Genomic DNA, 13,431 nt, shown 5'->3' with positions numbered 1-13,431 from the left:
TGACCTAATCCAGACTCGTCCTTACAGTTGTGGGTGGGGCTTGTCTCCTAGGTGACTTGATCCGTATGAAGCACTGAGGGTCCCTGTCCTAGTCAGGGTTCCTATTGCTGTGAGAGACACCATGACCAAAAAGCAAGTTGGGGCCCAGCAGTGGTGGCGCGTGCCTTGAAATCCCAGCACTCAGGAGGCAGAGGCAGGAGGATCTCTGTGAGTTCAAGGCCAGCCTGGTCTACAGCTCAAGTTCCAGAACAGCCTGGGCTATACAGAGAAACTCTGTCTAGAAAAACCAAAACCAGAACCAAACAAACAAAACAAAACAGAAAAAAGAAAAAAAGCAGTTGGAGAGGAAAGGGTTTATTCGGCTTACATTTCGATATCACTGTCCATCATCTAAGGAAGTCAGGACAGGAACTCACGCAGGGCAGAGGCCATAGAGGGTGCTGCTGACTGGCTTGTTCCACGTGTCTCAGCCTGCTTTCTTACAGAACCCAGGACCAGCAGCCCAGGGATGGCCCCACCCACCATGGGCTGGGCCTACCCCATTGATCACTAATTGAGAAAATGCCCTACAGCTGGATCTCATGGAGGCATTTCCTCAGCTGAGGCTCCTTCCTCTGATGACTCTAGCTTGTGTCAAGTTAATGTGAAAGTACCCAACCATGCCTCATGGGACATGATGTCACCACACCCCAGCTCATGCTCTGTGACCCCGGGCCAGTGGTGTCGATGAGCTGAGCCTGTCTCCATATGCACAGTGATGAGAGCAGCAGGATGTCCACCAATGGTGAGGGTTATAGAGACAAGGTGTTGGACAAGGGAGGTGATGGTCGGGAAACTGGGGCCCAGAGCAGGAAGCAACCGGCTGCCCACATTTCAGAGCCAGCAAATGTGCGTCTGTCATGTGATTCCTTAGTTCTGATCCTTGGGTTTTTTGTTTTATTTCTTAAGAAAGATTGAGCCAGGAATGGAGCAGGCATTTAATCCCTGCACCCAGGAGACAAAGGCTGGCGGACCTCTGAATTTGAGGCCAGCCTGGTCTACACAGAGAGAGCTTATCTCAAAAAAAAAAAAAAAAGAAAGAACGAAAGAAAAAGAAAAGAGAAAAGCATTTGTCATTGGCCTCTGACCTCCGTACGCACACATACCTCTGCCACACAAATACACAGAAACCCAAGTAAAATATAGAAAGACATCAGTATGACACCTGGGGGGTCACATGGAAACTGCGTCATACCTCCCTGTTCATAGCATTGTTGGGGCTGGATGGAATGCAGTGACTCACTAGGGCAGGGCAGAAGCCACAGCTGAGCGTGCTCCTGGCTACCAATAAAGTTTTATTGAAACCTGGCCCAAGGATTTGCTTTTGTGCCAAAAGGGCAGGGATAAGAACCGGACTTCATAACCATAAACCATCCTGCCATGGCGGGGGTGGGGGGCGGCAGGGGGAGGCACCTACCCACCCCACCCATCCCCAGCCAGGTCCAGTGGCTTTGGAACCACTCAACTGTGTTTATAATATTCTGCTTTTGCTACACCCATTTCAAGAAGAGTGACATTTTAGAACAATTCTTTTCTGTTTGGTTGGTTTTGGTGTTTTCGAGACAGGGTTTCTCTTGTATAGTCCTGGTTGTCCTGGAACTCACTCTGTAGACCATACTGATGTCTTTCTATATTTTACTTGGGTTTCTGTGTATTTGTGTGGCAGAGGTATGTGTGTGTACGGAGGTCAGAGGCCAATGACAAATGCTTTTCTCTTTCTTTCTTTCTTTCTTTCTTTCTTTCTTTCTTTCTTTCTTTCTTTCTTTCTTTCTTTTGACAAGCTCTCTCTGTGTAGACCAGGCTGGCCTCGAACTCACAGAGATCTGCCTGCCTCTGCTTCCCAAGCACTGGGATCAAAGGCATGCACCACCACTCTGGCTTAGAACAGTTCTTTCAGATTTCTTTATTTTGTTTTATGTGTATGACTGTGTTGCCTGCATGTGTGTCTGTGCACCAAGTGTGCGCAATGCTCGTGCTGTTCCAAGAGGGCATCAGATCCCCTGGAATTGGAGTTGCAGACAGCTGTGAGCCACCAAGTGAGTGCTGGGACTTGAATCTGGGTCTTCTGCAAGAGCTGAGCCGTGTCTCCAGCACCTGCACTCTGTGTGTGTGTGTGGTGTCTGTGTGTGTGGGAGTGTGTATGCATGAATTCTGGAGACAGGCCTGTCAATCACAATCCTCCTGCCTCAGCTTCCCAAGTGCCAGGGTGACAGGTATGCACCACCATGTCCAGAAGAAAGACAAACTTCAGTGAGTGAATAGAACAGAAGAGGCATGGCCAAGCAATCGGGCCAGGGAAGTCACAGGTGAAGCCGGCTCTAATGATTGGTCCATAATGATTGAATTAAAATCTTCCCTTTGGGGTCCAGGGCCCAGACACAGACCTCACCTTGCTGCTGTCTCACTCTGTGACCCTGTGACACACCCTGCCCTGAGGCTGTGCCCACCTTGTCATCTGCAAAATGGACCAAGAGGTTGGCCCCAGCTCGTCACCTGTCCACCCCCTGGGGACACTGCACACAGCCTTTCCAAGGAAGGGAAGTGGGGTCCAGTGCATGAGACTCCCCAGGATGGAGGTCGGGGCTCACGCAGGAGGAAGTGGAAAAAGTTACAAGAACAGAAAGAGGAACAAGAACCGGCACCACAGGTCCGGGGCTCACCTGCCGTGCGTGTGGCCATCCCCAACACCACATAAACCTGGCACGGAGGTCCACATCTGTCATTCCAGCACTTGTAGATGGGGACAGGAGGGTTAGAGTTCAGGGCCATCTTCAGCTACATAGTGAATTTAAGGCCAGCCTGGGCTACATGAGATACTGGCTAAGAAGAAAAGGGGAGGGGGAGAGTGACTGGGGCTATGTAGACCTGCTAAGGACAGGAGACTCAGCAGAGGGGGAGGTGGCCAGCGCCACTGTCTGCAAATCTGAGGGTCATGTGGAAGGGTCAGGTAGAGGCATGGCCCTTCTCTGAGACTCAGTTTCCCAAGGTGTTCAGTCTATGAGACCGAGGAGTCAAGAAAGTCTCTTATTAATGATGTTTGCGGGAGGACAGGGACGGTGCTGTGAGGGACAGAGGAAGTTGTGTGTCAGCTGCCTGGAACAAAGCCTGGATTCTGGAGGGGGTCCCCTTAGTGAGGGTTTGAACTCAGCCCCCTGCACACTAGGCAAAGGTCCCACTCCTGACCACACCCCCAACCCCTCACTGGGGATTCTAGGCGGGGCTCCACCCTGACCATGCCCCCAGCCCCTCACTGGGGGTTTCTAGGCGGGGCTCCTCCCTGACCACGCCCCACCCCCCCTCACTGGAGAATTCTGGTCGGGGATCCACCCTGACCACGCCCCCAGCCCCTCACTGGGGGATTTTAGGTGGGGCTCCACCCTGACCACGCCCCTAGCCTCTCTAGGGATTCTAGGTGGTGCTCCACCCTGACCACGCCCCCAGCCCCTCTCTGGGGATTCTAGGTGGTGCTCCACCCCTGATACGCCCCTAGCCTTGTTTACTTTTCAGAGTCTCACTAAGTTCCTACACTGGCCTGGACCTCACAAATGTTGCTCAGCATTTCAAGAAGTCTGGGTCACAAGCATGTGCCACGGGCAGCGATGACTCCTGTGCTATAATGCACCCGTGTCCCTGTATCCGGCTTGAACAGTGATGATGACAACATATGCGCTCCCTCTGTCACCGTCTCCTGAGATCCTGGCTGAGAGCCTGCATGCCTGCGTAGTCTTCACAGATGACTAGCGTTTACACCATTTCCAAAGAGACACACAGAATCAGAGAGGTGACAGCAGCAGCCCAGGGTCACAGGACCAGAGGACGGACCGGGCCATGAACCGGGGCCCCATGGGACCCATTAGCAGAACCGGCCTTGTGGTGTCAGCATCCACCACTGTTGCCCATGAGATTTCCAGGGATGCTGTGGGGCGGGACCACAGGGCAGGAGACATGACCTGTGACCTCCTAGTCACCCCCCAATGCTCACATCCTGCTTCTATCCGAAGGGCAGAGAATAGTTACGCCCCCCCCACACACACATTGTATTATAGTTCAATGACCTGAGTTTTTAAATTTTGCTATTAATTGGTTTTTCGTTTTATTTTCTGTGGGTGTGGGTGTTTGCCTGCATGTGTCTGTGTGCCTTGTGTGTGCAGTACTAGCAGAGGCTGGAAGGGGGCATCGGGTCCCCAGAACTGGTGTCACGGGCAGTTGTGAGCCCCGTGTGGGTGCTGGGAACTGAACCCAGGTCCTCTGCAGGAGAAGCCGGTGTACTAACCGCTGAGCTCCAGTGATAATATTCCTCTCCCACAGGGGCATATGGTGGTCACCACTCCAGGCACTGGAGGACTGGTACTTTGAAGTCAATCCTGGGCAACATGACAAATAAAATAAAATAGAGCCGGGTGAGGGGGGTGTTGGAGAAACAGCTCAGCAGTTAGAACACTGACTACTCCTGCATAGTACCTGGGTTCGATCTCAGCACCCACATGGTTACAACCCTGTAACTCCAGTTCCAGGGCTTCTGACTCTGATTTCTGGCCCCCTCAGGTACTGAACACACAATGGTGCACAGACAGATGTGCAGATAGACACCCAGACATTAAAAACAAAACAAACAAACATCAAAAAAACACACACACAAAAACCCCTTTTTTGGGAACCTATTCCCCAAACTAGGTTGCCTCGCCCAGCCTTAATACAAGAGGAGGAGCTTAGTCCCATCTCAATTTGATAGGGCCAAGGGTGGCCTGCCTTTCTGAACAGAAACAGAGGAGTGAATGTGGGGGGGGGGGTGGAGCGGGGCAAGGGGAGGCAGAGGGGAGGGAACCAGAGGAGAGGAGGGAGGGAGGGGAAATTGTGGTCAGGATGTCAAATGAAAATAATTAATTAGCTGGGCAGTGGCGGTGCACGCCTTTAATCCCAGCACTCGGGAGGCAGAGGCAGGCGGATCTCTGTGAGTTCGAGGCCAGTCTGGTCTACAAAGCGAGTTCCAGGAAAGGCGCAAAGCTACACAGAGAAACCCTGTCTCAAAAAACAAAAACAAAAACAAACAACAACAACAAAAAGAAAAGAAATAATAATTAAAAAATAAAAACCGAAGACTGAAGTACATGTCTCAGAACACCGAATGAGCACATGCTACGGGCATGTTCATGTTACAATGGCAGGTTGCATGCTATGTGACTATGTGAATTTTACCTCGATAAAAATAAATTTTGTTAAAGACTAGGGGGAAAAATGTCAGTTAAAACAATACAACAGGGTCAACTATGTGGGACACGCCCTTACTCCCAGCAGTCTTCCAGTTAGATTCAAATTTAGGGGGGTTTGATTTAGTTGCAGGTCAGCCAGAGTGACCCAGTGGCCACAGTAATCACAATAGTAGGGCTGGGGTGCGTCTCTTGGTGAAACATTTGCCATCAGTCCTGAGAACCTAAAACTAAATCCCCAGTGCTTGGGAGGCGCAGACAGGGGGATCCTAGGGCTGTCGGCTGGCGCCTAGGGAACCCGTGAGGCTCTGGGTCCAGTGACAGATGCAGCCCCACAGCTGCACGAACAAGGGATGAGCAACTGAAGCAGGTGTGGACTGTGGCCTCCACACATGGGACGGAAGCACCCGTGACTCCCCCCACACCAGGGCTCAGGAACATCCTGTGACACATCACTGTTGAATCTCTGAAGCGCAAGGAGGCAGATGCAGCTCTGGGGCACATCTGTGGGTACTCATCTCTTCCCAGAGACCTCCACAGTGGGTTGTGGCTGTAACAGCTCTGTCCGCCTGGCCAGGCTGCCTGACCCAGATAGGAAGTATCTGCTTCCTTCTGGAGACGGCAGGAGGAAGTGGAACTAGGCTGGGGACAGCAATGTGGGGGTAGTTGTGCCGAACTTGGGGGGCAGGAGGACCCGGCATCTCACTCACACCCTAGGAAATGGCTCAGATTAGCTATAGACCCCTGATAAATACTGATACCTCCCCATGCCTCAGTTTCCTTAGTTGTCCTTTGTCACTGGGGCTCTTCAGTCCTTGACAGCACGTGAGGAACACCAGCCTGTGAAACCATTGGCTGCGTGGTTTCAGACAACTTGCTTCACCACTCTGGGCTTTCTCTTGGTCACATGCTAACTGCTTCATGCTTGGCACAGACATGCCCCTCTCCTTCCCCAGCCAGCTTCCTCAAAATCCCTGCCAACTCCAGGAAAGAAATAATATGTTTTTTTGATTCGATTCCTGTTTTCAAAAAGGGACTGAGAAGCAGCCACCAAGTAAATGGAATGGACAAGGTCTGCAGCACAAATCCCTGAAACCATGTCAGTGTTCAGGAGACACACTAACCACTAGGGTTACCTGCCCCTGGACAAAGGATGACAGAGCAGGCAAAGACCTGAACAGTGTTGGCAATGTGCCCTAAACAGACAGGCAGGAAAAGGCTGGGGAGGACTAGGGATATTCTATCTTGAAAATGGACTCATCCATCCATCCATCCATCCATCCATCCATCCACTCATCCATTCATCCATCCATCCACCCATTTATCCATCTATCTATCCCTCCATCTACCCACCCACCCATCCATCCAACTTTTCATCCATCATCTACCCACCCATCCATCCATCAAACTTTCCATCTACCCACCCACCCATCCATCCATCCCTCCATCTATCCACTCATCCATACATCCACCCATCCACCCATCTATCCATCCATCCATCCATCCATCCACTCATCCATTCATCCATCCATCCACTCATCCATCCATCTATCCCTCCATCTACCCACCCACCCATCCATCCACCTGTCCATCCATCCATCTGTCTATCCATCCATCCATCCACCCATCGATCCATCAACTCATCCATCCACCTGCCCATCCATCCATCTATTCACTCATCCATCCATCCATTCACTCATTCATCCATCCATTCATCCACCTACCCATCCACCTATCCATTCATCTATCCATCAACCCATTCACCCATGCATCCACCCACCCATCTTACCATCCATCCATTCACCCATCCATCCATTCATCCACCTACCCATCCACCTATCCACTCATCTATCCATCAACCCATTCACCCATCCATCCACCCACCCATCTAACCATCCATCCATTCACCTATCCATCCATCCATTCACCCATCCATCCATCCATTCATCCACCTACCCATCCACCTATCCACTCATCTATCCATCAACCCATTCACCCAACCACCCACTCACTCACCCACCCATCCATCCATCCATCCACCCACTCATCCATCCATCCACCCATCCATCCATCCGTCCACCCATCCATCCATCCATCCATCCATCCATCCTTCCATCCATCCATCCATCCGCCCACCTGTCCTTCACTGTGTGTTTACTGAGCTCCACCTGTATGTGGTCTCATCGTGCTGTGTGCTGGGAATGCAGGCGTGAAGAAGACTGACTCAGCCCCCGCCCTTTCGTTGTCTACTCTGTAATTAGAGACACAATCAGTTAAGCAAGTAGAGGACTTTGAATACAGATCTGATTGAAAAGGAGGAAGGAGAATGACAGGGCTGTCTAAGAAGCCTGCAGAGCCAGGCAATGCTGTTGTCCCAAGCGCTGAGCCTTGGGTTCAGACTCTCATGGGGTAAAGAGCCCGGCCACTCAGTGTCCAGAGTACAGATGAACTTCGATGAAGCTAGTGTGAAGGCCCTGTGGTGGAGCCAGTGATGCTGAGACATCCCAGGAGTACTGCTGAAGTGACAAGTCACAGGCTTGATGGATCAAGGGAGAAAGAGAAATGACCAGTCTGAAGCAGATTCCGTCAACGCCAGTGCAAACCCTGACTCAGGAAGAGGAAATCAGGCAATGTGGCGTTCTTAAATGCACTCCATTTCTCTTTCCAGTACTGGAGGCATGAATCCAAGGCCTCACAGGCACTAGTGAAGTGCTCCTGCAAAGGACCCACCCCAGCCCCTCACTGGGATTCTAGGCGGGGCTCCACCCTGACCACATCTCCAACTCCTCACTGGGGGAGTCTAGGTGGAGCTTCACCCGAGAAGTACTCTCAGGACACAGAGTACACTCCTGTGATGTTTCAATTACATAATGGGGAGAGTTGTGTCATGGATGGGGGAGTCTCTTTTTTCCTTCCATGTTTGTCTGTCCAGACTTTGAACTCAGGTTACAGGTCTGTGCAGCAAGCCCCTCCCCCCTCTGAGCCATCTCACCTCCCTCGAGAAACTGAATTCACCACTCAAAGCCTTCTGGGCTCAGATGGGTTCTTTATCAAAGCGACCAAACGTTTAAAGATGAGGTAGGGTGCCAGGATGGCTGAGTGGTCTAAGCCGAGAGCAAAAGGCAGTTCTCTATGTGGGGCCAGGAAGCCGACGCCTGAGTAGAGCATTATGAGGGAGCTGTAGAGGCTCCCGTCTGAGGCGTGAAGCTGGGTGGAGTGTGGCTCTATGCCATACCCGAATTATTTAAAGGGGAAGGAAAATTCGCCTTCAGAAACAGAAATTAAATGGCACTTACTGAGCACTAACCGTTTCATTTTCTTTGATGATGATGATGATGATATATTATTATTATTATTATTATTATTATTATTATTATTGTTATTATTTAGACTAGGTCTCAATATTGTAGCTCAGGGTGGCTTTGAACTCAATGGCTAGCTTGCCTTTTCAGTCAACCAAGTGCTAGGGTTACATTTGTGTACTACCATGCCTGGCTTTTTATTTTTCAAAACAGGGTGTCATGTAGCCCAGGCTAGCCTCAAACTCCTTCCGTAGCTCAGGATGACCTGGAACTCCTGGTTCTCCTGCCTCCACCTCCCGAGTGCTGGGCGACAGAAGTGCATGTCCCATATCTGGCTCAAATGGCCCTGGGATGGAACCCGGGGTCTCCCCAGTGCTGGGGATTGTTCTGCCAGCTGAGCCGCGGGCCCTGCTCTGCTCCTCCCCCTTTTATTGATTTCTGAGACAGTGTCTCACTTGGCCCAGGCTGGCCTCTAATTCACAATCCTCCTGCCTCAGCGTCCTGAGTACTAGGATGGTAAGCACAAAGCGGTTTGGACGGTTTAAGAATTCAGGGTTGATGAATGAATGAGGGAGGGAGGGAGGGAGGGAGGGAGGGAGGGAGGGAGGGAATGACCCAGTCAGTCCACTGATGTACATAAGCCCAGAACCAAGCCCTTGGTGGCCATGACCCGGTGACAGGCGGCTTGGATCCCTGGCTCAGGCAGCTGGAGGAAGAGCCTCGGCCCCTCCCTGGGCCAGGCTGGCCAGCAGCTCACCTCCATTCCCTTCCTGTGACACACGCGGGTGGCAGCGCCCGCCGGGGCCACCTCCCGGCAGCCCAACCTTGACTCCTTGCTCTTCCCATCCGGAAAACGGGTCTGCTAGCGAGCGAGCCTGCCTGCTGTGGCTGTCCTCTCCCGGTGGTCACTCTGGTCCCCTATGCCACCCACACTCACCCAGCAGCAGGAGTTTCAGTTCCCCGCGCTCCTGTTTCTTCTGTTCCAACAAAATCTTGTTGATCTCCTGGTCGATTCTGGCCGCTGTCTTCTCCTCGTCTGTCAGACACCAGGGACAGCAGCCCCGGGTCAGGGACCGGGCCATGGTGGGCGCCTCACAGGCCACCAGGTGACATCGCCCCTCGGCCTGCACAGCCGCAGCCGGTGGAGTGGATGTGGGGGTCACTCCAGGGTCCCCCGATGTCCCTGCCTAGGGCCTGCGGGAGCCCAGGCAAGGCCTGTGAGAGGCCTGGGTGCTGGGAGCAGGGCGGGGATCTGGGTGCCGGCTCCCGCCCCCTCCAACCTGCCCAGACCTGGCCCTGCCAGCCCGACAGGTCGGTGGCAGAGGCTCCGGCGGATGCGGAGGGAGGGGTGGCCGCCGCCTGCAGAGCCGGGGCCTCCTTCCTCCTTCCCAAGGAGGGTGGCCTCGCCCCCGGGCCTCTGACGCTGCTGGCCCCAGCTGGCCCCCTCCCCTGGGCCAAGTAGGAAGCTACCAGTGGGCACAGCTATTGCTCAGGGCTGATTTCGGAACCTCTGAGACAGAGGGAAGTCTGCGCTTCCGCGTCTGCCCGGGCTAAGCACACACACCGATTTGATAATTGAGGAAACCGAGGCACGGAGTAAAGGCAGGGCTTGCCCCAGGACCGAGAGGGAGACAGGGTAGCTCATGCCTGGCCCCTTGGGTCCCGGGGAGAGGGACTGATGCTCCCCTCTATGGAACATCTACTGTATACCCGGGGAGAAGGACTGATGCTCGCATTTATGGAGCATCTACTGTATGCCAGGAAGACTTTCATTTTCCTCCACGTGGGACAAAACAGAACGTTTTTTTGTAAACCTGGGGGTGACAGTGAGATTTGGGGCGGGGGAGCTTATGCCCCCAGTTTGACCTGCATCATCCCTGGGGCTCATGCTGTGGGAGGGGAGAACCGATTCTGCAGACTGCCCTCTGACTTCCCGCCTAAAACCAAAACCAAACAAAATAATAAAACTTTCAGGCTGCCACAGATGGTGACGAATTTTAAGACAAAAGTAAAGCACAGACGTTGAAGGGCTTGGGGTGTGTGTGGCTCTAAATAGGGGGTCAGGAGAGGGTCAGAGTGAAGGCAACACTAATGGACTGGGTTGAATCTCTGGGCTGGTCCCCGACTCCTGGAACTAAAAGTTTTAGACTATCTGGCTGAGATATGTCTGACCCCACCCCCAGATCAGCGCAGCCAGGGAGCTCCTTGACTTGCCACTGATGAAGAAGCATTGGTGAGGTTCAGAGAGGGTGTGTGACACCCCCGGAACACACAGCCCCCCCCTCCACCGCCCTAGGTTGGCAGGCAGGCGGTTGACAGGCCCCCGCCTGCCCCACGCTGACTTCGGTTGACTGTTGATTCAAACTGCAGCAGATGGGAAGTGTGATAGAGGCTGGGCTGGGTCACCGAGGCCAGTGGGAGTGGTCCCGCCCACTGATGACTCGGAAGACCCTGAGACTTGCTCTGGGGGTGGATGGGGGGCATGAGGGTCGTCAGAACCAGCCTGGTCTTGCAGAAGTCCGAGAGACAGCACCCTGCCTGGGCCTTTGGGAACCAGACACCAGGCTCTCAGGACAGGTGGGGACCAAAGCCTCACTCTGGTACTTTCTGTGCCCCCCCACGCCCCCCCCCCCCCCCGTTGCCCTCTGTGGGGGTTCTGGCAGGTGGATCCTGTGACTTCCAGGCCAGCCTGTGCTACACAAACTGACAAACTCCAGTCAGTTTCCTGTACCTCCGTGGAAACATGGTATCAACTATGAACAGGAACGTTTTCTTTGTTTCTTTCCAATGGAATAGGCTTTTTTTCTTAAATTTTAAAGTTACATTTGTTTATTTACTGTGTGTGGTTGCATTTGACAGGACACAGGTGTGGAGGTCCCAGGACACCTTGTGAGAGTCCTTTCTCTCCTTCCAGCACCTGGGTTCCAAGGATCAGACTCAGGTGGTCAGGCTTGGCTACAAGCTCCTTTACCTTCTGAGCTCTCTCCCCGGTCTGACATTTTTTCCTTTAAGAAACAAAAACCGGGCCTGGTAGTGTACGTCTTTAATCCCAGCACTTGGGAGGCAGAGGCAGGCGGACTCTGTGAGTTCAAGGCCAGCCTGGTCTACACAGAGAAACCCTGTCTGGAAAAAACAAAGGGGGTAGGGGTGGAGGGAAATGTTGACATCTCTTTGGTGTGCATGGACGCTTCGAGGCATGTGCGTCTGTGACCTCAGACACCAGAAGAGGGAGTTGGGTCCCCTGGGACGGGAGTCCGGGTGTGGGTGCTGGGATTAAACCCCGGTCCTCTGGAAGCACGGCCAGTGCTCACAACATGGCTGGTGCCGCAGACGTCCTGATCTCACCGCTGTGCCTGGAAGGCGGGCGTCATCTGGCGACACCTGCTGGACGCTGGCGGAATGACAGGCACCTGCTCTGCCGACCTGGACGAGCAGCCATGCTTTTTCACCTTCCACCTCCATCCGGTCCCCACCTGGCTCTGACCGTCACGCCCCGTGGCCCCGCAGCAGCCACTCGAGTCCTCCCTGCAGCCCACAGTCCTGCCCGCTCAGGCGTGGCGCTCCTCCCTCCCCCTGCTCCAGCCACACAGGCCTCCTCCATACTCCATGCTGGGCTCCACACTGTCCCTGGGCCTTTGCACGCGGCATCCCCTGCCCCAGGGCCTCTGCTGGGGTGTCCCCCACCCCGGGGCCTTTGCATACCGTGTCCCCCGCCCCGGAACTTTACCCAGTCTAGTCCTCTCAGGGACTACTATTCTCTAATAACAGCATGGCTCTTTCACCTCCTAGGATCCACTGAAGTGCCACAATATCCTGATTTGTCCGTTGCTGTGATAAATGCAGTGACCAAAAGCAATTTATGGCCGAAAGTTTATTTCGTTAGAATCCATCATGGTGGGGGTGATAGGGCAGCATGTGGCTAGAGCAAGAAGCTGGTTGGTGACATTCATCACACACTAGGAAAACAGAGAGAGCAAGCCCCCCATCCCCACCTCAGGCTGTACCTGCTAAAGGTCATCCTCTCTGTGAGTAGCACTGGCCGTGTACCTGAGCCCATTTCTCACCCAAACCTCTACAGCCAACCTTCCCAGGAAAACCTTTGCCGGGGCCAGCAAGAGGGTTCAGCCCACAAAGGACATGGCCACCAAACCTGACGATGTCAGTTCAGTCCCCAGAACCCACATGGTAGAAAGAGAACCCACTCTTGCAGGTTGTCCTTTGACCTCCACCGGCGTCCCGTGGCACCGTCCTGGGTTGTTTCCTGTCACCTTGACACAAGCTGGAGTCATCAGAGGAAGGAGCCTCAGCTGAGGAAACGCCTCCATGAGATCCACTGTGAGGCATTCTCTCAGTTAGTGATCAATGGGGAGGGCCCAGGTGGGGCCATCCCTGGGCTGCTGGTCCTGGGTTCTATAAGTCCTGCTTGAGTTCCTGTCCTGACTCCTTCAGTGACGAACAGTGATGTGGAAGTGTGAGCCGGGTAAACCCTTTCCTCCCCAACTAGCCTTTTGGTCACAGTGTTTCATCACAGCAATAGTGACCCTAAGACATTCTAGTTAGGGAAATGGAAATTTTTTTCTGAATGACTGGTGTATCGGAAGCCTATCTCACACCCCACCTGGATCCATCTTTTTTTTTTTTCTTTCCAGTGAAAGCTTTGTTATCATTTGAACTGCCCTTCTGGGCACACAGGACCCTGAGGTCGCCTGAATGGGAGAGGAGAGCCCGGAACCTTCTTGCACAGCTGGTAGGGCTGTGATACCACACAGACACCACTGTGGGAAACAGCCAGGGAACCGGCAGCCAAAGGCTGAGGACACATGGGCACATCCAGGTGCTTGTCAGCCGGATTCACAGCAGCCAAGAACTGGAAAGCCATCCTG

The 13,431-nt window shown here is 53.4% G+C and overlaps 1 protein-coding gene across 1 annotated transcript in view; it reads right to left on the bottom strand.

Annotated features, from left to right (window-relative positions):
• Positions 1 to 9,874, bottom strand: part of Gna15 (G protein subunit alpha 15) — a 29,897-nt gene extending 20,023 nt beyond the window's left edge. Inside the window, exon 1 of the mRNA XM_059251930.1 lies at positions 9,486 to 9,874. Coding sequence (XP_059107913.1) covers positions 9,486 to 9,630 — 145 coding nt within the window. The 5' untranslated portion in view covers positions 9,631 to 9,874. The remainder of the gene's footprint in view (positions 1 to 9,485) is intronic.
• Positions 9,875 to 13,431: the final 3,557 nt, after the last annotated feature.

Source organism: Peromyscus eremicus, unplaced genomic scaffold (assembly GCF_949786415.1).
Source record: "Peromyscus eremicus unplaced genomic scaffold, PerEre_H2_v1 PerEre#2#chr22_unloc_1, whole genome shotgun sequence".
NCBI classification, from domain to species: Eukaryota; Metazoa; Chordata; class Mammalia; order Rodentia; family Cricetidae; genus Peromyscus; species Peromyscus eremicus.
Note: the sequence above shows the minus strand (reverse complement) of the source record. Positions and strands in the feature narration are given on the sequence as shown.